This window comes from Stegodyphus dumicola, chromosome 11, assembly GCF_044657685.1.
Source record: "Stegodyphus dumicola isolate Sdum_Otavi_A_Nest chromosome 11, ASM4465768v1".
NCBI lineage: Eukaryota > Metazoa > Arthropoda > Arachnida > Araneae > Eresidae > Stegodyphus > Stegodyphus dumicola.
Window position 1 is genome coordinate 129,826,915 of NC_140778.1, and position 23,784 is coordinate 129,850,698.

A 23,784-nucleotide genomic window follows, 5' to 3' on the forward strand; every position below is an offset into this window, starting at 1 on the left:
GTTTTTAAGCCCGACTTTGGAATTTGTTTTGTTGTCTATTTCATATTTTGTAAAACTTTAACGAATTCTTGTTAAAAAAAAAAAAAAACTCGACGATTTCAAAGCGAGCATTGACAACACTGTACGGAAAAAATAATTTTTATCTCTATCGCGCAAGACTGTCTCTCGGAAATTCTAAAGATATGCTCTTTTAAATATTTTTAGCCCAAAGAGACAGCCCAAATTCTATCGAAACGCGTATGTGCGTGCAAATGTAAAAAAACACCACCTGACTTCCTTGTACGCAATATTTAATTACATGCATTTTTGCTTGCATTTCATTTAAACTTGTTGGATTGAATTAAATCTACTTGTATTTGCTAAATTGACTAACAATGATACTAAAACTGATACGTTTTTTATCTGAATGATTCTTACCCACAAAGCCCGTAAAATATTTGTTAATAAACTGTTTGTATTATCAGTAAATGCTTCTGCAGAAGGTTAGTAGTTTGTGTTTCGAAAGTCAAATGTTGAAGTGGATACTGGACAACACAAGACGTTGGGGTACGTCATCGCCACATTGTTTAAAATTAATTGTATTTTCATTTAAAAAAAGTCGTTATCATACGTTGCAGTATGTTACCATTTAATTTCTGCGTACTATATTTCTACAATTCGTATTCTGTAAATGAGGAAGACAGACTCAGTATCTGCTATAATCACTTTATTTTTATATAAGTAACATTGGATTTTTTTTTTTTTTTCCCGTACAATTCTTCTTCCAGCCAGGCGTGCAGGAAGTAGTTACAGTACAGTAATACAGAAGCTATATTATTTCCTCATTTCTTGACGCATATCATACCGTTGTCAAACCTTCAATAAGTATTTCCATAACTGCATGCCTAGCACGAAAAAACAGAATAGTGTACAAAGTGATCAATAACTGATGAAAAACATATTTCTGTAAGGGCTATTACACAACTGCCATTAGACGGAATTCCTGTAAAAGATGAGTAGAATGAAATCATTTAAACCAGCTTTTAGAAAAATTATGTGTTAAAAAGTATTTGGGTAATATTTTAACGAAAACATTTTTTTAATCATTAAAGTGATAAAGTGACCATAAAGTGATTCTATGATCCAAAGCAAAAAGCAAAAATGTAAAATAAGAATCTATCGTGCCAAGGTATCATTAATATGTAACAAAACTATTTGCATGTAACAGAGCTATTTTATCGAACGCCATCTAGTGGCGACGAGTGCAACTTAAGCAGTTGACCTCCACCTGCGAAGAATATATGATCTCGAATGTATTGTTACCGTGACTCGAACGTTAATTGTAAACGTTAGGTGTTTCGTTTTGGTGTATGTTCTGTTTTTGTTAGTATTTTCTCTGTAACTGTTTCTGTGCTCTGTTAATAAATACTTCTAGAGCTTTATAGAATAACGGTTACAAATATGGAGGGAAACTGATAAATGCTTACTTCCCTCCAGAAAGCCAATAAGCATAGCAATAACAACAGTATCATCTGTAAAGAAATTACTGAAATGAAAAAGACCAAACACAAGATACCACAAGCTCTTTATAGCGATCTGATTAGAGAGGAGTGTAACAAAATTCATTCATGACTGGGACTGAGAAGGCGAGTTTCGTTAAAATTTCGTTAGCATGTATAAAAGTCTCATGTTTACATGCTGTTTAAATGTCAAAACATATGAAGGCCAATCTATCTGCCGAATTAAAAAAGAATATTAAGACGGTTCGCGAAGAAAGAAATAAAATGGTGTTCCGTTTATGAAAAGCAGAAAAATGGCTGAAAATTACACGAGGAGAAACCATCGAAAAACTGGTAAAGAAATTTGGTGATTCAAACATTAGTCGTTCATAAAATATAAGGGAAAATATTATGACAGTTTTAAAAATAGATGGGAAACATTTTTGGAGTCCTGTAAAGTTCTGTGGAGGAAGGTTATCGTAGATGAAGAAATTCGCAGCTTGAATAATTAAATAAATTTTGTGTTTTACGGAAATGGTGGATTTTACATTATAAATATCAACTCCTAAAACAGCGTGTATTTTAAATATTCATCAGGAAGAAATTTCTCCGTTAGGTTGTTGCTCTCAATACGAGATGGTTGAAGATATAATTTCTTAGTTTCCTTTCATAAAAGTGAAGAAAGAAACGGTGAATGCCAGTTTTTTCTCAGTGGATGTTCCCCAAGACTTTCGGCACATTTCGCCATAAAGAAGGTTCGCAGACGAAGAAAAATTATGAGTTACTTTTATGTTTTCCCCCACCAACAAAAGAAACGGCATTTTACATTAGAGATAACATTTCCAAAAAGTACTCATCGGGAAATCATGTTCTCCTATTGTTGTTGTTACTTGCAACATGAGATGGGCAAAGCCACCATTTTTCAACTTCGTTTCCTAAAAGTCAAGGAAGAAACAACGAGTTCCAACGTTTTTCTCGGTGAATGTTATCCAAGCCTATTGGCAAATTTCGCCAATTTGGGTAATTAAATGTGTGTGTGTGTGTGTGTGCGTGATAAGGGCAAAGCCTCGAGGGCTATCTGCCTAAGAGGAGGGATGCCTTCGGTAATTAAATAAATTTTATGTTTTCCACCATCAGTAATGGAAACAGAGGATTTTACATTAGAAATATGAACTGCAAAAAAATACTTTATCAGGAAGACCTGCTCTTCTATATGTTGTTGTTACTCGACAAATGAAATGGTCAAAGTTACCATTCCTCAGCTTCTCTTCTTGAAAGTCAAGGAAGAAACAATGAGTTCCAATCTTCTCGATGAATGTTGTCCAAAACTGTTGGAAAATTTGCCAGAAAAAGATTTTCGCAGAGATAGAAAATTACCTTTTCGAATCATTAAATAAACTTTAAGTTGATGGAAAATCAATAACAATAGAAATAATAGATTTTATTGTAGAGATATAAATTTCAAATACTGTTTATTTTAAACTCTCTTCAGACGGAGCGAATTGGATGGTCTAACCAGCGCGGGCATCTTGAGGACCTTTGCAGAACTGGCATCTTTTAAAGTCGCGCGTTTTCGCGAAGGCGCAAAGGTGCCAGCACCATTATGAAGTTCAGTATTATAAGGAAAGTAACTTTTGTCAAAGCTGCCCGGACGCCCACGTGAAAATCTTGGCGAACAATCGCCAACTTGCACGCAAATACTGGCATCTTTTTAAATTAACCATCGCTCGCCAAAACAGAAGTGCTTCCCGGCATAAAGGCGCAAGTGCGCCAGCAATATAAGGAAAGCAGTTCTCATCAAGGCTGCCGAACACCCATGTGAAGGTCTTAATCTCGGGGAACAAATGGCTGTTGCATAAAGTTGCCGTCATCTTTATAGTATTTTGTGAAATCGTCCGGGTAACGGGACGGACATGAAAATTCTTCTCTTCTTTGCAATGGAGTAAAGAATTAGAACTAACAGTTCCGAATTTTCGAGAAGTAACGACAACGAGGGTAGAATGTTAAGTTTAATACGGTTACCGTTAGTTATATTCAGGTATTTTTACACTGCTATTAAATATTTTTCTTCTTGTTAATTTGTCGTTTTTGATCGCATGAATTATAGATCTTTGATTATTGTTTCATTTTTTTTAAACAATCGATATCAGGTCACAAAGGAACGTAACAGGCACCAGTGCCTCGGGAAATTTCCCAAATTCTTGATAGCTCTATCGGTGGTTGATTGGTTGCTGAACACTATACTTCAGCCTGGTTTGAGTTCCATCCCAGCCGAACGAGCTGGCTACATGGTTGGTTTTCGTATTTTTCCCCCATAAGATGAGTACGAGCCAGTTTCCACCAGAAGATCCTCCACGATGGCATTCTCTCTCTTAGACAGGTAACCGCCATGGCTTTGCCGAATTCAAATAACCTAAGTCTTTAGGAATAAATTTCCTCTTTTTGTTATTGTTGTTATTCGAACACCATTGTGAAATATCCTAAGCTAGCATTTCTCAGTCTCTCATCATAAAAGTGAAGAAAAACAGTAAACTTAGTGTTATTGAAGAAGGCAATAATGACAATCAAGCCGTCTTTTGATTTGATCTGGATCCAAGTCCTTATGCAAGAAAAGGCGACAGATTGGTTGAAGAAGGATAAACATGACGTCGTTCGCTGAGCAGTAAAACCCATCAAATATTCGGGAGGAAACAACAACAACAAAACCGAGATACGAAAATAAAGAATTCCATCTCAAAATAATCAAGTTTCGAGTGGTAAAGGAAGTCACTTGTCATCGTTCAAACGATGATGCGATTATTTAAGGAAAAAAACAAGTAACAACAAATTTAGAATTGTGGATCCAGACATGAAATTTTGCTGTGTGCAAATAATGTTAAGAAGTGGAAATGATATGAACATGTAAAATGCGAATTGATTTCTGTGTGCATTTCTTAGTGAATGAAAATTATTTTGTGTTATTTGTTTCATTTCAGACATTAGTTTAACAAGAAAAAAAACTTAAGTTAGTAACAAGAATAGTAGTATTTATCAGTAAAAGTCTCTTCTCCTATTCCATGTACATGCTTTGAAAAATTTCGAAAGAAATAAGAGGGCTTATAAATTAACTACTCATCTTTTACAGGCATTTTACAGCTAATGTTTCATCTGAAGCTAAATGTCGTAGTGTCTGGTACAGCCTACAGTATAAAATACAAGCTCGGATGTAGGTTTGGTAGTGTTTATGTACATAAGCGAATTTTGTTCACTTTTATTATACGAAAAGCACTTTAACGCAACCACTTCTTCACACAGAAAAAAAGCTCCGGAATCATTACTTTGAGGCTTTGAATACCAGGGCGAAGGCTGCTCAAGACTGTAAATATGAAATTGAAGTAAATTTTTTATATAAAGCTTGATAATGAAAAAAAACGCCGAACAGTTTTTTCTTGCAGGTGCAAGAAAGAAAGGCTATACATTAAAAACGTAATGGCCAAATAAAATTACTACCTTCAGTACTAAATGCTCACGAGTGAAAAAAATTCTGACTTAAAATGCATTGGAAAATTAGGTAAATTAGTTTTAGGCTTAAAGTGCATAAGTAAATTAGGTTTAGGTTTATTGTAAACCTTGATAATGAAAAAGTACTCAGCGGTTATTTCTTGCAAGAATAAAAGGGTATACACTAAAAACACATAATAGTCAAATAAAATCGCTACTTTCTGTACTTAATGCTCAGAGAAAAAATTCTAATCTAAAGTGCATAGGTAAATTAGATTTAAGTTTAAAGTGCATAGGTAAATTAGGTTTAGGTTTATATAAAGTTAATAATGAAAAAAACACAGAGCAGTTTTTTTTCTTGCAAATGCCAGAAAGAAAGGATATACATTAAAAACACATAATAGCGAAATAAAATTGCTACTTTCAGTACTAAATGCTCATAAGGGAAAAAAAAATTCTGATTTAGAGTATATAGGTTAAAAAAAAAAAAAAAAAAAAAAAATTAAAATTCAACATAAAATTTATCTTTTCATCAAAAATGCAGAAACATATTTTCAGATTTAAAAGCTGAAAATATAACTAGTGGTTTTAGTTGTAGTTGCTCATAAAATATTTTGTGAAAAGCTCAAAAATTGATTAAGAATGCGTAGAAAAATAAATAAAAGTTTAGCCACTTCTATAGGCTGTACAGCTAGTTTTTATAGTTTAAAAAAATCAAGGTAATTAAATTTTCTTGTATATTTATCCTCTAAATGAGTTAATAAACGTATAAATGAGGCAATAATTCTTAAAGAGCTTGCTAACAAAGCCTCAGTATTTACTCCAGTACTACCGTCTGATATTTAATACTTTATTCTTCTTTCTGGAATGGCAAACGGAAGATATAGTAATAAAATAGAGTTTAGTTTTAAGAGCGATATGATATGAAAAACATTGTTGTCAAGCAGATGAACACCTAATGATGAAAAACACTGAGACTATGTTGTCTCTTCATCTGCAGATTGACGAAGATTTTGACAGAGGAATCGATTCAAATATGTGCACAAAGATTACGTCTAGTACACATTTTACCATACATTCATACACAATCCATTGACTAAGTTCTGCTTGATATAAACATCATTTCAGTTCTTGCTCATGATCTAAGACAATTAAAAACATTCAGTTTGACCAAAGAATGCTCATAAAGAGTTTCCCAAACAATATCAAGAAAGAAGTTTGTTTTTACTCATTTATCGTAAAATAAACTATTTTGTACTTGATAAGTAATACATCTTTTATTAATTAAAATAATAAGAGGCATTATTAATTGCGCCGTATTTTAGCATTTGTTTGAAAAATCTATGTTTTCCTGAATATGATAATTGCTATTTGAGCACTATCGAATATCTTTCTTAAAATTCTATATTATTTTCATTTCAAACTAAATTTGGTTAAAATGAAACGCTTTATGAGGCTCAAAATCGTGGTCAAATCTTTATCAAGCTTGAAAAAATGCATGCACATGACGCGTAACATTAGCGAAGGACATTTATATAAATACGGAACATATGCTTATACAAAAACCTCACTTCTCACAAGACAAATATATATATAAGTATATATATGTGTATGTATATATAAATATATCGTTATTTACAACAGCAACGGTCTGAAAAGTAATTCAATTGTCGTATTTCTTCCTTTAATCCATGGGCAAATTCGATTGTTTTCCAGTGGTTAATTCGCAACTACACAGTGCTGCCATCTGTTGAAATATTTTCAAAATACACGATAAAATGATGTCGGTATACAAGTCTCTCACTCTCCAGTCTTGACCGGGGACTTGATACTTGCATTTTTCTGCAATGACTATGATATCAGTTCTTGATGAATAAAAGAACGTAAGGAGATAAGGAAAGCTTGCTGTCTGTTCGTTTTTGTACAATGTAATTGGTATAATATCAACTAGACATTTCTCACTGTTTCTTTAATCATTATTAAAAAATAAGCCTGTAAGTGATGTGCAGAAAGTAATTTAGCGTATTATACGGATTCTTAGATTTTTCATAAATCTGAAACCTAAAATTATAATACTTGTATAGAAAAATGAAAAAATTTGCATAAAGTGAATATGGATTTAAATTTTCAGCTACTTTTAAATAAATAACTTTTGAAAGGTGTTTTTTTGTTGTTGTTTTAGTGAAGATTTAAGACTCTGTTTGTCAGTTTTACAACCTAAACATATAGCTTGGGTTAGCGTGCTTCTTTCTTCTCCTTTCGCAATACCACAGCAATACTTATCCGTATGTGACATTCTCTACAGTTTCAAATAAAACTTAGTAATTTTACTTAGTAATTTAGTTTGAGGAAGTTTTTCTTCACGAGGGAAAACAAATCTTGTAGAGTATCTAAAATGATATGATAATTCAGTATTATATTAGGTAAAAATTATTTAATAATTGACTGCATTCAATTTTATCTGGCGTTAAATTCAAATGACATTCAAATGACACTGAGTGCATTTTAAAAATCAAACGACACACATTGATTTATCGGACACTATTCTGCATAGCAAATACTTCATAGAGCTAAGAGACCACGATAATGGTATTTCGAAATGCTTGAGTCATTTCATTAGGACATAAATCAAAATAAAGGTAGGCAGTACTACGTATTGAAGTCTGTATGTAGATTCATCTAAATGCAGACCACTACATGAGCTTTATTTAAAAGTATGTGTACACGGTTTCATGTAAAAGTAAGTGTATTTTCTTTTGATGTATTTAACAACTAAAATGTTGATAATTATTTATATTCATTCTAGAAGTTCACTTTCAGTGTCTTTTTAAGTTTCTTGGAAAATAGTGCAGAGAAAAAAAATTTTCTCTTATAACAAAAAATCAGAATTTTGGATTCTTAAAATCTCTTGCTTGATTGATTGCTGTTTGTTTCTTGATTGATTGATTGAGTTTAGACAAAATAAAGCATTTCTTATTTTTGTATGTAAAGTCATACACATTGTAATAAGTTTGATAAATGGATTACAATTTCAGCTGCATACAACATAAAAAAGTCTGAAACAAGATATCCGATTGTGATGTTAGATCTAGATTGTTCATTACTGTTTAATGAATAGTTTAATTCAGAAATATTAATATGAAATTTAGGAGTAAGTGAATAAAATCAAAACGTTTCTCTACAACGTTTGGTAGTTATATACATTTAAATTATTTATTTTATATAGACGTTTTGATGTACTGCTTAGAGCAGTAACTAGCTAAACTAAGTCTGAGAACTATTTATCGACAATAATGAGAGCCTTAAAAGCTGAGTTTTTCTTTGTGTGGATTTTATTTTGCAATATAAATCCGCGATGGACATTCATATTTGTGTATTTTTTAAAAATTTCTACGTCACATTTATTTAATAAAAAAAAAAGTAACGTAAAAGCTGCTACTCTTCAAGATTAAGTGTGGAAAATGCACAAAATTAACTTTTTATCCGGTTTAAAACTGAAACTGAATTTTTTAAAAGGAGAACATCTAGTTAATCTTGCTTTACACCATTCTTTAGAGTTAATACCATAAATTTTTTCCATAAATTTTTAAAACTCAAAAGGCAAACATAGTAAACTTCTGTTAAAATAACCGGCTTAAGACAGATTGAAGCTTAATTTGCTTTCCAGATACAGAGAAGAATACTTTTAAAGCCTGTCTGAGTTTATGCAACCTCTGCCAATTATTATGGAATTCAGTGTTTTGTGGAATATTGAGCGATTAGAGTGGACAAGGGGGTGGGGAACCAACACATTTTCATCATACTGTAAGAAAGGGTTTTGACAGTAGAACTTGCATAAGATTTATTAAAGGAGGGAGCATTTAAAAATTATTTTTTTTACAAGCAATTAGGAAAGTAAAGTTTTTATATTGTTACGAATTTGGTATTTAAAAACCTAATGTTACTTCAATTATAAATTAAATGGTTTTATTTCTCGCGCAGTGCAGCGCGTGACGAATATTAAAAGAAAGCTAAGCCGGAAAATTGAAAATACAAGAGCGCGTGCATTAAATAAATAAATATCTCTTTTTGATTTCTAGAAAGTACTGGAAAATTCTAGCGCGTGATTTTAAAATCTTATAAAAGGAGGAAAACATCTCAGTTTGTAGTAGATGCTTAGTTTGTTGTTGTTTAGAAAACTGCTCTTGTTGATTGTAGCGAATTCGCGGATTAGCGTTCTTTAGCTGTTTTGAATTACGTTCTATTGGACATTTGAGTAGTTAAAAGATAACTACTGTGAGATATTGTAATACTGCATGATAATTTGAGAAAATTTAAGCATTTTTGTTGTGATAATAATAAATTTTTGTTCATTTTTCATCGGACTTGTGCATTCATTTCATAACGAACCCGTACGCACGCAACAATTTTTGGTGTCAGAAGTGGGATTTGAATGCCAATAACAAGAGCGATGGAAGAGCAATTAAGGCAGTTAATATCAGCCTTTGCCTCATTTAAAGAAGAAATGAAATTGGGCCAGGAATCCGTTAAGGACGAAATGAAAGCCGTTCAAGCTGGTCAAGAAAAGATTGAAGCATGTCAAGAAGAAATGAAAAGAGATATTACCTGCATAATAGAAAATAAATTTGAAGCTATGGAAGGCAGAATTGACACAGTTGAAAATAAAGTTGGACAAATTGAAGAAAAAGTTTCATTCGTAAAAGATCAAATTGAAGAAAGAGTTTCTTCGGTGAAAGAAGAAATAGAAAGAAAAGTTTCTTCTGTAAAAGAACATATAGAAGGGAGAGTTTCGGCTGTGAAGGAACGAATTGAAGGAAGAGTTTGTGCCGTCCAACACCAAATCGAACAACAAATTGATGAGAGAGTTTCTGCAGTTGCCAAAGAAATGGAAACTCTAAAGAAATTCGTAGCGACGGCAGGGAGCAAGAGTGATGATTTTAAATTCTTACCGATGCCTGCTCGTCCATTTCTGAAGCTATCCACATATGATGGGAAGACATCCTGGCAAGTGTACAAGACCCAGTTTTCTATCGTTGCGGATGCAAATGGATGGGATTCCCAAGCTAAAGCCTGTCATCTCGCCGCTTCTTTAAGAGCCGACGCAGCGGATATTCTTCAGACTCTTCCCGAAAACAAAAGGTTAGATTTCGAAGCTCTGTCCGGCGCCTTGGAGCTGCGCTTTGGCGAGAAATGTTTAAAAGACTACAGCAGGCTTCAATTAAAATCCCGTCAACAGAAGCCCACCGAATCACTTCAGGAGCTCGCCACGGATGTTGAAAGGCTGTCACATCACGCCTTTTCCGAGTGCCCGACAGAAACAAGGGAAATCCTGTCCCTGCAATATTTCATCGATGGGATCCGGGATCCCGAAATACAGAAGGCCCTACGAATGGCAGATGTAAAGGATGTAAAAAGCGCTCTGTTGTACGCCGTGAAATTGGAGGCAGCCCAGCAGGCAACTCTTAGAGATCGCTACCCAGTCAGAGCTGTGCGAGTCCACGACCCAGGGGACCAATTGATGGCTCGTTTAGATGATTTATCCAGACAAGTCGATGCTTTGATACGGAGTAGCAGTGAGAATAAAGTGGCTGTAAGATGTTGGAGATGTGGTTCTGAAGGTCACCTACGACGGCATTGCAGAACACCCTAGGGCACGGATAATAAAACGGATGAGTTGACAAGACCAGTGAATGCTTTAAGACGGAATAGTGGTGAAACGAAACCGACTCTAAAGTGCTGGAATTGCGGTGTTGAAGGCCACCTACGAAGGAACTGCAGAACTCCCCAGAGCACGGAAAATAAGGCATACGATTTAAGCAGACAATTAAATGCCACGGGAAGGAAAAGGACTGACAAGAAACCAAAGTGCTGGAACTGTGGAGCTGAAGGCCACGTACGAAAGAATTGCAGAACACCCCAGGGTACGAAAATTGAGACAATTTCTGGGCAACGACGCAGGAAACAAATTAATGACCATATCAAGGAACGGAGGTTGCCAGATAATGAAAAACCCTGTTTTAAAGCGCTTAAGATCTCTATAGTGAGTGGCAACAATAACGGACTGTCCATCAATGGGAATATCGATGGAGTTCCTTGCAATATGATCATTGACACAGGAGCTAATGTTACCATCATTAGGAAAGATTTAGCTGAGCATTTTAAAGATAAACTTATTTGGACGCCATCCTGTGTTACCCTTCAGACTGCGTCTGGTGACAAGATCGACATAACTGGGAAGTTAAACGTAAACATCACGTTTGGAAGTGTCGCCTACCATCACACGGCATATGTGGCGGATATTACAGATCCATGCATACTCGGATTGGACTTTTTAAGGAAATACAATTTTTCCTTAGATTTCCAAAACAATAAGCTGCTTTCAGCATCTGATGGCATGACTATCCATCCTCAAAAGGGATCCTCGCCTGGAAATGTCGACGCCTTGTCCGAAAGATCGAGCTCGGGAAGCTGCCGAAATCATACCAGGGTCGAAAAGAAACGCAAGACTACCAGCTATTCTCCATCTCAGAAGCTCTTCGGTCAAGATCTTCGTCTGCCTTGTGACCGCCTGTTTAGTCGCCCTGCGGATGCGCCTTCATCGCCTGAGGAACACATCCAAGATGCCCAGCCCCGGTTTGAGAGGATGCATCGTTCTGCACGAAAGCGAGTCAACTTGGCGACGGAGAAAATGAAGACCAGATGCGACACAAGAGCTACTAGACATAGATCCAACAAAGGAGACAAGGTGTGGTTGTGGAACCCGATTCAACGAAAAGGACTGAGTCCTAAATTACAGTCACCTTCGGATGGTCCATATACAGTGCTGAACACGAATGACGTCGTGGTTCGGATCCGTGAGTCTTCGAACTCTTACGACAGGTTAGCTTATTATTATAGCCATAGTACGTAATGTAAATAATTGTAAATAGTGTAAGACCATGGTCCTTTTTGCTTCTAAATGTGTATTTAGTAATTCATTTCTATTTTGCATTTGATTTGTATTTTGTATTTGATTTGTTTTATTTATTGCATTTATTCTTCATGTTGTTTATTATTGTAATGTAATGCTTATTATTGCATTCATGCTTTAGTTGTAAGTTTAGCTTCCTGTCCAGGGACTGTACTGCCCGGGACGTGCAGTCCTTGGGAAGGGGGCAGTGTTACGAATTTGGTATTTAAAAACCTAATGTTACTTCAATTATAAATTAAATGGTTTTATTTCTCGCGCAGTGCAGCGCGTGACGAATATTAAAAGAAAGCTAAGCCGGAAAATTGAAAATACAAGAGCGCGTTCATTAAATAAATAAATATCTCTTTTTGATTTCTAGAAAGTACTGGAAAATTCTAGCGCGTGATTTTAAAATCTTATAAAAGGAGGAAAACATCTCAGTTTGTAGTAGATGCTTAGTTTGTTGTTGTTTAGAAAACTGCTCTTGTTGATTGTAGCGAATTCGCGGATTAGCGTTCTTTAGCTGTTTTGAATTACGTTCTATTGGACATTTGAGTAGTTAAAAGATAACTACTGTGAGATATTGTAATACTGCATGATAATTTGAGAAAATTTAAGCATTTTTGTTGTGATAATAATAAATTTTTGTTCATTTTTCATCGGACTTGTGCATTCATTTCATAACGAACCCGCACGCACGCAACAATATAATAAATTATACACTGAAAAACATCTAAAACATCTATAACTATTTTTTAATTCAGTTTTTGGTTACGTAATTTATTTTGTAAAGGTTCATCAGTATTATTTAACAATCCACACACATGATCTGACAATTACGTAATGAGACTGTTTTTATTAAACAGCATAAGATTGGCATTGGTGAAACAATAAATTCTATCCAAATGATTGAAATTCTTCTATAATATGGCAACAACCCAATGTCATTTACTAAAGTATGATGAGAAATACAGAGTCATTTTAGTCGGAGAGAGAGATACAATATTGGTATTTTTCCAATAGGCGATATGCCTTGTTTAACTTTGTAGTTACTTTACGGATCGTTAGGTGGCGACACTAAAATTATTGTTTTTACAAATTTTTTATCTTCAGCCGTTTTATGCAAATTTGTATGATCAGATTTATTATTATTTAATATTAATAATTTTTTACCTTTTGCAAGCTATTTATTTCTTTTGCTGTGTTTTATGCTGCGTATAAGGAAACTTTCAGTGGGCGAATAAAAGGGTGAAGTATTCTTTTTAAAATTAGATTAGCTGGTTTAAATATTTCAATGAATTACTCGATGTTAAAGTGAAGCTAAAAACTAAAAGTGAACCCCTAAATGTTATGGATATAGATTATATCAAGAATGTCGTGCAAATAGTGAATGAAACAGATAAGAGGTAGTACATCCGATTTTGTACTGCTATATTTAGATGTTTCAAAACTTATTTACAAACGATTTGTTGTAAGCAGAGTATTCAAAAAAGAGAGAGAATGATTTTAAGGGAGATAAATTAAACACTGTTTCCGCATAACAGTTGTTTCATTTTCTTCTTATTTCAACTATTTGTAATGTAAACGTGAAATTTATTTGAGAGTAAATTGATAACAAAGATTCAAAGAAAGCATTTTAAAAACTCTTCGCAAATTCAACGGTAAAACTGCATGTGAAAGAAACGATAAGCAGAAACATTGCTTTTAGAAACGAAATAGTATGAAAAAGAGGTGGCTCCATCTATTATAAAGCTGATTAACTAACTAACGAAATTCGGTAGATCGCCAGTTGGGACAATACCACCAACACTGTCAAGTAAGTAGCATAGAATGAAGAATAACTAGTAAGTTTGACTTTAAAAAAAAATGCAGGTGAAACAGCTGAAAATCTGAAAAATGTACAGAGGAAATTGTTTTAACCAATGTACATACCTTCAGGTAGTATATCGACATGTAGTATATATATAGACGATTTCAAATTATTGTAAATATAATTTTAGATGATATTAGATCTGGACTTTCGAGTTTTAATTATAATGAAGAAATTATTATGAAAATCAGCGAATGGTTACAGTAAGATTCGTTGTTTGATGGCTAAAATCATGCCATATGGATTGGTTAATCGGAAGATAATTTGTCAGATTTTAGTGGAAAAATCGCTATGCAGTTCATGCTTTATGTGGTGATCAAAAATATGCTTGTATTCAGTATACAAAAAACATTCCTTCAGATTTGTGAGACAAATAAAAATTCCTTAAAATGGATTATTGCAGAGGACGAAAGATGGTATTTTAGCTATAATTCGAAAACTAATCGCCAAATTCTGACTTCAAGTCAAAATCATCATAAAAAAAGAGGAAAGACATATCTCTGCAGAAATGAAAATAATATTTAAGTGTTACTATAATATCGAGAATTATTTATCATGACTTTATCTCCCAGGGACAAATTGTCAATGTAGTCAATTTAAGCATTTTGGGACAATTTTGTAAGAGGATTCTCCAAGATCGACTCTGATATTCATCAGTAGGCAGCTTGTGTCTCTTTTACGGTGATGCATTGGTTCATTGAGCAATAATAGTTCAGAAGGTTTTTGCCAAAAACTAATGTGTATACTAAATAATCTTACCGACTCTCCAGATTTGTCTTTAGAAACTATGTTTTGTCCTTAAATTGAAATTACCATTTAAAGGATAATTTTGACTTCATGTGTATCTCACTAAAAGCTATAACATCGTGTCTGTATCACAAAAAGACTTGCACAGGCCGTTCAAGACTTTACAGGTTGTTGATATAGAAAAAGGATATATTTTAAGTAAAAGATAAATATTTTTTTTTCTATAAATGTAGTCTCATTATTTAATTGTAAAATTGTATGTATGTTTTAATTACTGTTTTCAATTATTAGATGAATTTAGTCTACTTTTATTGAGTTGTGGAAGCATTCTTCCGATGAAGGCTGGATTAATTTATTTCTTAAAAACTTTACCAAATGAGATACTGTATTGTCATTTGAATTAAACAATTAAAGGCGGACGTAAATGGAATAATAAATAAGGCATTAAATGAAGTAAACGACATCCGCGTTAAACTGTATTCGGGGTGGGGTGGGGGAGGAACGATAAGCCAATTTCGAAGACGTTACTAAGATTTTGTTTAATTATTTTATTTATACGAAGTTATGCAGAAGAAATTCTAATTGTTCAAATATCATTTCTCTTAATAACAAATAAAAGGATATATTATTTAATTAACAGTATTTTTTAACTTTTATTTTAACTTTTATTTAATAAACAGTTAAGTTATTAAAATAAACATTTAAGTTATAGTTTAAAATTTGTGTTTTGTTAGTTAAATTTGTTATTGTATTGTTTGTTATTGTTGTTAAGTTTGCTAAAGTTATTGCCTGCTTGTTATTTTTAAGTTTATTAAAGTTGTTGTTTTGTTTGTTATTGTTGTTAAATTTGTTATTGTTATTTGTGTTAAGTTTGTTAAAAGTTATTGTTTTGTGTGCATTAAAATAAACAGTTAAGTTATCGTTTTGTGCTTCTTGCCAGTGAAAAAAGTGACAATATAAAAATATAATTTTGGTCCATTAGCGGCCCAGCATTGCTGAGCACTGGTAGTTCAATCCAGGGTCTAATTTCCGATACATGATGTAGCTGCATGGCAGCTTTTACAGTTTTCCTCGTGATACCAGTTGGTGTTTCTTGAAAACCCACCACGATTGCATCCTTTCCCTTGGCCGATGCCAATGCGTGCGTTGCCATAATTCGAATAATAATAAAAAATTCAATTTTAAAGTGATTGACTAGATATAACATAGCTGCTATTATAAGTTTGTGTGCTAGAAAAATGCGATAAAATTTGAATTTCAGCTTCAAAAGTTTTGAATAACCTCAGCCGCTGTCTTTAATTTTAAACTGAAAAGGCTGAATGCATTTTTGAAAAACAAAGAGCGTTTTCACTTAAAACTTACTCCTCATAAATGGGGAATTTCGTCAGTTATTGATAAAATATTACTCTCATTTGTGATGATTATAACGGAAAAGAAGATCTTAGCATTGTAAAGAATCGTTAGTTTTAAACTAACCAGTTTTTGTCCAATTACTTATCTTTTCAGTCTTCCCTAATTTCCATTTCCTGCCAGATTGATATTTCCGTTTCGCGTATTATGGAAAGTAGTGCAGAAAGATATTACAAAGATCATGTCTGAGCTAGTTTACACAGAGCGTGTTCTGCCTTTCGGCCACGTTGTTTCGCTGATTTAAGCTTGCTGTTTTACGGCCGTGCCTATTAATTGCCGGTTTGCGTACGTCGGTGATAGGGCTAAGAGCCAACTCACATTATTTATCTCTGTGCAACTCCGGCTGATTATATAAATTAGTTTTAATTTTACATTTCTGTTTTGAGTTGCAGCCCAAAGTATTGTTAAGTTTGTAAGCAACAGAAGTGCCGTCTGTAAATTCCTTTTTGAGTTGAATAAAAGAGTCTTTTCACCTTTCTTACGTTTTGCCACTGGTACAGTTTGAACTTGGCGAATAATCGCTTTACGGTTCAAGTAAAGATCCGACAGCAAAGTAAAATTAATACCTAAACCTAAAAATCTAAAGTAAAGTTAATTTAGGTAGAACCTAAACCTAAAAACCTAATGTAAAGTTAATTTAGGTAGAACCTTAACCTAAAAACCTAAAGTAAAGTTAATTTAGGTAGAACATAAACCTAAAAACCTAATGTAAAGTTAATTTAGGTAGAACCTAAAAACCTAAAGTCAAGTTAATTTAGGTAGAACCTAAAAACCTAAAGTAAAGTTAATTTAGGTAGAACCTAAACCTAAAAACCTAAAGTAAAGTTAATTTAGGTAGAACCTAAACCTAAAGTAAAGTTAATTTAGGTTTTTAGAACACAACTGAAAATGGAAATGTAGATTGTATCAGTTTTTTTTAATGGTGTTATGTACTTCCTGTGTCACTGATAATAATTTTGCATTAATATTTGATAATATTTTTAATTCCTGCGGTGTCTCTTTTATTTAGTAATACCGTGTTAATTCAATAAATGCTGTAATCGTTCTTACTTATCAGGTTCTTAATTTTGCTTCGAAGAGAAGATTTAAGATATTTATAACTCAATAGCTTTTAATTTAAAATAGAATACTTAATAAAAAATGGGAATTTTTTTGATTAAAAAACTTGTTAATAAAAGTTTTATCTTCAGTTACATAACAAAAGAAGAATTTACTTAACTACTTTGGTTTATGTAAATTAAAAAAGGAGTACCCATAGCTACAATATCTTAACATCTCCCGTTAAGCTTGGAAAGATAAACTTTGCAAAAAGTTTAATGCCAGGTATTAAATATCTAATACTAATCTTTGTAAAATATTGCTTTTGATACCAACAGTAACGTCACTGCTGTTTTAGTTTCAGCAAATAATATTAAATTTTACCTCTCTTTTAGTGTACTTTTAATTTTTAAAATATCACGAACAGACACCCAAGCAGATTGTCAAAGTGAGGTACTGCAAAGGAGTTTTGAACTTTCCTTATAACCTTTTTTTTAAAGAAAAGTTTGTTTGGGCAAATGCTGTCGATGACACCAACTTGTTGATTGCGAACCTTTAGTATTCGTCTTTGTCCTCTCGGAGAAGGTAGGTGGTCCAGTACACGAGGTTAAAGAGGGCGAAGGCGAGTGGGAAGAATATTCTGGAAATGACGTCGATCCTCTTTGAACGAGTCGGGAATCTTTGGAACCACCAAGTACCACACAGGAAGAGACCATGTCGCTTGCCACCATTGTCTGGCATATGCACCTCACAATCACGGAATTTGGTTGTCATTGAGTTTAAGTCTCCTGGCTGCACCAATGGCTTCTGAAACAAAAGAGAATAAATCAAACTAAGGGAAAGTAATATGCATTTAGAACATTTTATCGATGGCTAATTGGAAGCTTTAATTACTGAAATTAATTAAGCAGTATAATGAGTGATCAAAATCTTTAAACTCCTGTAACACGGAAAGATAAAATTTGGGGCAACTATTACTTTGGTGCTCCCTTTTGTCGTATGGGGCGAACAATTAACCACTGCGGTTTACTGCAAGATTACCATATATAGGAAAACTAATTTTAAGTTATGCAGCGGTACCTTTGGCATCATTGTTAACACTGTTGGCATCATTTAATGTTAGTGGATGATCTGCATAAGAGTGCTTGCATCATTTATGCAGCGATTTAACGTTACTGGATGATCTATATAAGAGTACTGGCATCATTTATGCAGAGATTTAATGTTACTGGATGATCTGTATAAGACTGCTGGAGCATTTATGCAGATCAGCCAATGACATGGTAACAATAGAAACTGTTGATTATAAAAACCTATTTTTAATTTCTTAGTTAAGTTCTCATCTTATGTAATTTGGTGGAGGAATTATCTACTGGCATTTAGCGGATATATTTGGTATTAAATCATATTATTGATAATTCAATCACAATTTTTTTCTGTAAGTAACACATTTGCACGGATTCTATACACAGTTTATTTTGTTAAATTTAACAATTTATTTTTCTCCCTCTTGTATGTTTTATACTTTTGGGTTTAAAAGTATTATTACAAATACGAATTTATATCATATCTTTAAGATATAGTTTCTTACAGGTACAACAGATGTCTCGTGGATTCTGCATAAAAACCACAAACATTTGCTCGAAATAACAAATTGCTTATCGATATTAATCTAAGACTTCAATTTTCTTTTGCTTACGTTATTCGGAAAACATATTCAGTTGATGAAATGCACTGCTTTGAAGCATCCCTTCTGAAAAACCTACGTCTGTTCATGCCAAAGGAATTAAAAGCAATTAATCAGTCTTTAGAGCCCAGGTGATTGCTTATTTAAAATTTCAGAGTAGTAACTGGGATGCAAGTTCATATAATAAAAAAATTATTAAACCTAATACAGGAAAAATATAAACACAACATTAAACAGATAAAACGAATGAAAATTTCTTTTTAGTTTGCTTATATGGCAAAGAGTTGTGAACAAAGTGTAATGTAGTAGGGACAGCAAACGAAAGAGATTATGTTGTTTGGAAAACTATCTTTCGAGCTATCGTGCTTGACAGGATGGCAACTGTACCATATCCAATATAAATCTATTCTAGGCATATATTTGCACGACTTGTATGTAGCAATATTTGTATGTAAGCACATCTCACCGATTTTGACTGATATAAGCTTCCGTTTCGTCCCCAGAAGATAGCGGTACCTGTTCTTTCTTTTCTCCTCATTTTCTGTGAATTCGACATACAGTTTTCAGGATGTTAATTTTTTTTTCATGTTTGCTATTGCTGAATATAGAAGTGTTTTCAGTTATGTCAGGCATAATTTAACTTCCACGTTTTGTTGTTTCATCCACCACACTTTCCTATATTGTATCGGCTGTGTCCTTAAGATATTTTGACTTCTGCTTCAACCTAGGCTGACCTTTTATTCTTGTCACTTATAAAGAATTATTGCCATTTATAAGATTATTCTTGTCACTTATAAAGAATTTTGGTCATTTATAAAGAATAATTGTCAATTTAAAGTGTTTCTGTTGTGATAGCATTATTTCTTTGCATTTAAATCTGACGGTGCTTTGATAATCCTTTAGTTTCATAAGATTTTAAGCTAAGGAATGCGTTTTATATTTTAAATAATCTCGTCTGAATTCTGATTCTGTTCTTGAAAGGCAACGAAATTAGTTCCTATAATTAGCAAATGTTGTTCAATAGATACCGTAGAACATTTTTTACTTGCTCTTTTGGGGTATTTGTTGAGCACACTTGTTGAAGACTAAAATGCTCGACAAAATTCAGGTCTAATTTTCTGTGCAGTAGTTATGAGTGACTTCTCTCTGTGTTTTATATATGTTTAATATTTATTTACAAAAGCTATAAAAATTTAAAAATTACGCTGCAAACGAGGAAACCTTCCCTTAACTATATGATCCATTATAAAAGAAAAAATATAAGTTGTCATAAAGACTTCAGCAAAAGTAATTCTTTTGATATATCTGATGTCAATATGTATATATATGTATATATACCAAGACGGAAAATTTATTTAACTGTACTTGTATTTCTCGTTTACAACTGTTACAATGTGTTATATGTTGTGCACATAAAAATTGCAAACACTGTTTCAAAATGTGAATATTTGATATGTGGAAATATTTCTACCTCATTGTCCATGGACTGACGATTTGAACCTGCTCTGTACTGGTACTTGGTCTTGTATACAGCCTTCACTTGAGAAGAGCTTTGACCCTTGAGAGAATTATATCCGATATAATTAAAACTTTAACAGCTGAATTTTACTTTCATGCAGTAGAATATTTTAATTAATTGCTTTTCTCTAATAGTCTATAAGTCATATATTTCAATTTTTTTCCGTTAACGTTAATCAAAAAAACTTCTTTACTTTGTAAAACATATTGACTTGAAGCATTTCTTCTTCATTTTTCTATTATTTACAAGGATCACTTTTAAAATATGAGGTTAACAGGAGTGGCATCATTTTCAAAAATTGTATGAATTTATATAGATTGTGGACTCTTTTAAATCCGGTGCTTTATGGTCTGGCAGTTCCAATGTCTGTCACATTTCGAACCTGCCGGCGTTAATCTGTGGATGTATCGCCATAACATTGCTCTTAATAACACTCAAAATTTAAAAAAAAAAAAAAAAAAAAAAAAAAAAAAAAATGCTTGTACTGAAACCGATTGTCTTGGTTTTCTTTCTATTTATATTCATCTATATTATAACCAGGGGGTAGACTGGGGGCAAACCTTGGCATAGATAGACTGGGATGCTGGAGTAAATAGACTGTCTTCACAAGCCTAGAGCCGCTGTTAGTTTGTGGAGCTGCAACTAAAACACTGCTGTTAATAGCCCTCAAAATTTAAAAAAAAAAAAAAAATGGTTGTAAGTTGTCTTGAGGATTATAGTGCACTACAGACTCATACTCAGTCTTCACTACTACTGCCTTATTCCTGAGTGCCTCGTTGTATGGTAGTGCTCTTGCACGTGTGCTATTTAGTGTGTGTATGATGGAGCCACGTACAATGAACACTGTAAAGTAACTAACTTATCCAAAGATATTTTATATGTAAAATGCACCAGGGTAACTTATGTGTGTTTATTTATTTATGTATATATGTATGTATCATTGTAGAACTGGCCTGTAACCAAGAGTAAAATGTTTAATTATTAGTGTGGAATGTTTATGTACGTACAATAACGTACGCATGTGCAAAGCAAATATTATTGTAACAATTTATTCCTAGTGTTTAAACCTAGGTGCACATAAAATACACCACGTTAATGTTTAATTATTAATGTATAATATTTATGCAACAGCTGCAGTGTGTGCATCATTATACAATTATTGTAAAATGTTTAAAATGCCCAAAATTCAATATACAGCACCAACAAAAGTTCTTATTAAGCTCCTAACTCCGGGCTTCTGGGGCGCCAAAGAATTATCGCGTTATACAGTTGCGGATTCCAGACGATACCCGAATAGTCCTAGTAAGCCACCCGTGTGTCCGGATCCGCTGTCACCTGTCTTAAGGAACCTTGTCTTAACCGATTGTCTTAAGTTCCTTTTACTTTCTTATAATATTCATCTGTATTATTACTATTTCTTCTTGGGGTCGACTGGGGGCAATCCTCAACGTTCTGGCTAAGATCTGTATATAGACAGACTGGGCTCTGGGAGTAAATAGATCGTCTTCACAGGACTAGAGCCACCGACTGTTGGTTCACCGGTGGTCTGTTCAGGCTCGGATGGGGATGGTACGGGTGCTGGCAAGTTTGTACCGGGCTGCGTGATCGCTACATATTTCATATTCACGTGATCTTTGAGGGTTTTGCCCCATTCATTTAAATCGAACGGAACTGGCATCGCGGTCGATGACCTGTTGGCGTGCTAGACGTATAAATTTCAGGGTCGACTGCGGGGACGACGCCTGCATGGTTGCTTTAGGTTAAACGTTGAATTCACGTGAGAGCTCACTTATGGGTCATGGTGTTTCGTCTACATGTGTTCTGCATTATAATCCTTAAGTATGCCAAATGAAAGAAGGAAGAATAGCAATAGATGATATATTACTAAAATGACTCAATAATTAAATCATTAGTCTTGAGAAAGTAGATTTGCTGAAAAAAAGTTTGTAGAAACTGCTCGCGACCTTACACATGCAGTTTTTTTTCTATGGTGTTATGTTAAGTCGAATATTTATGAGGATAGTCCTCAAATAGTTCCCGAATTAAAGAGAAAAATTCAATAGGCCTTCGGTCAAATCAACAAAGACGTCTCTGAAAGAGTCGCTAGGAGCTTCGGCGACAGAATAGCTGTCTGAGGAAAACATGGAAGTGGCCATAGGCCAGATATCGTTGCTCAGTATAAAATTGTAGTGTATATAGAAAGGAATAAAAGAAATGTGTTTAATTTTTATGTAACTTACGTAAAACATTCTTAAATCCTGCGCAATTTATGAAATACTCTACCTGTATATAGATACAAGTATACCCTACCTCAGGGCTTAATTTCTAAAATTAGAAGTGCCGGAATTATTAAATTAGAGTCCTATGGAAGACCGTCAGGAAAGACGAACACGAGTAAATAAATAAATAAAATGACTATTAAATCATTAATAATTAAAAATTTAATAGTTAATGAATACCAAATTAATAATTAATTCATATTAATAATTATTTAATTTATAATTATTATTTCATTAATTCATAAATACTTATTGTTATTTATTGCAATAATTAATGATTAAAGTAATTAAATAATTGAAATTCAATAAATTGTAAAGAGATTTAAATTGAATAAAATTTAATAAGCGACTTTTTATATAATTTATTGGTAAAATAAAATTTTCTAGATCAAATTTCTGCTGAAATAATTGTTCCGTTACGTAAAAAAAGTGCTGGAGCCTTCTTATTTAGGGCTCCGGTGCGCTCCAGCTAGAACTAGAATATAAACCTAAGAAGTCTAAGAAGAAACCTAAGAAGTATCGGAGCCGGGCTCCTGTGGGCTCCGGCGCAATTTAAGCTCTGCCCTACCTGGATACAGATACAAGTACATATTGTGTTAATTTTTAAAGGTTATTTTTTAAGAGCTAAAGAAAATTAAACGTAGCATAAAATTTTAAAGATTAATATCAGTTTCATTATATAACCACAACTGTCTAAGACTGAGCACTAGGAGGTAAACTGATCCGTCAAAATTTAAAATCAATTTTGCTAAATTAGACTGCAGTTTTTGATAAGTTTTACTTGTAAACTGGAAAAAAAAAGGGGAGGGCAGTTCTATATCTCCCGTTCTACTGGGCCGATTGACAAAATTCAAATTGCTGTTTTCATGTCTCGAAAGCGCGACTAAGGATATATATTAGGATTATATATAGCATTGTTCTAACGTAGGTATTTTGACACGAAATCAGACTTTTTCTGAAATAACATGCCAATTTTTTTCCATATTTCGATTCTACGACTCAAATTATGCGTAGATATTAAATTTCGTAAAATTTGGTGCGAAATTTACGTAGAAATTCAAAAATTTTTCTTGGCGAAATTTTTTTAGTTTGGCCGAGAATCATTCACATGGCGAACTTCTTAATAATATATTGCAACCAATTTTTCTTTCCCTGCCATTATGCTGAAGCGGAAAAAAAGGCACATCGTTCTTACCTTTTTACATTGCGTATGAGCGGAAAAAAAATCTATCGTTTCTACTTCCAAATAATTTTAGCAAAGTGTGTAAACCACATATGATGTTTTATGGCTTTCAACAAATATGCCAAATTTCAAAACGTGCCAATA

General features: G+C 33.3%; 1 protein-coding gene across 2 annotated transcripts in view; it reads right to left on the reverse strand.

Moving 5' to 3' along the window:
• Nucleotides 1-691: 691 nt before the first annotated feature.
• The window catches only part of LOC118202108 (glutamate-gated chloride channel-like), a 410,115-nt gene continuing 387,022 nt past the window's right edge, over nucleotides 692-23,784 (reverse strand). Inside the window, exons 9-10 of one of the 2 annotated variants that reach the window (XM_085827213.1) lie at nucleotides 20,131-20,217; nucleotides 692-17,779 (exon numbers count right to left, since the gene is read on the reverse strand). In XM_085827213.1, the coding sequence (XP_085683339.1) occupies nucleotides 17,528-17,779; nucleotides 20,131-20,217 (339 nt within the window). In that variant the 3' untranslated portion in view covers nucleotides 692-17,527. The remainder of the gene's footprint in view (nucleotides 17,780-20,130; nucleotides 20,218-23,784) is intronic. The other variant, XM_085827212.1, reaches the window with a different exon arrangement.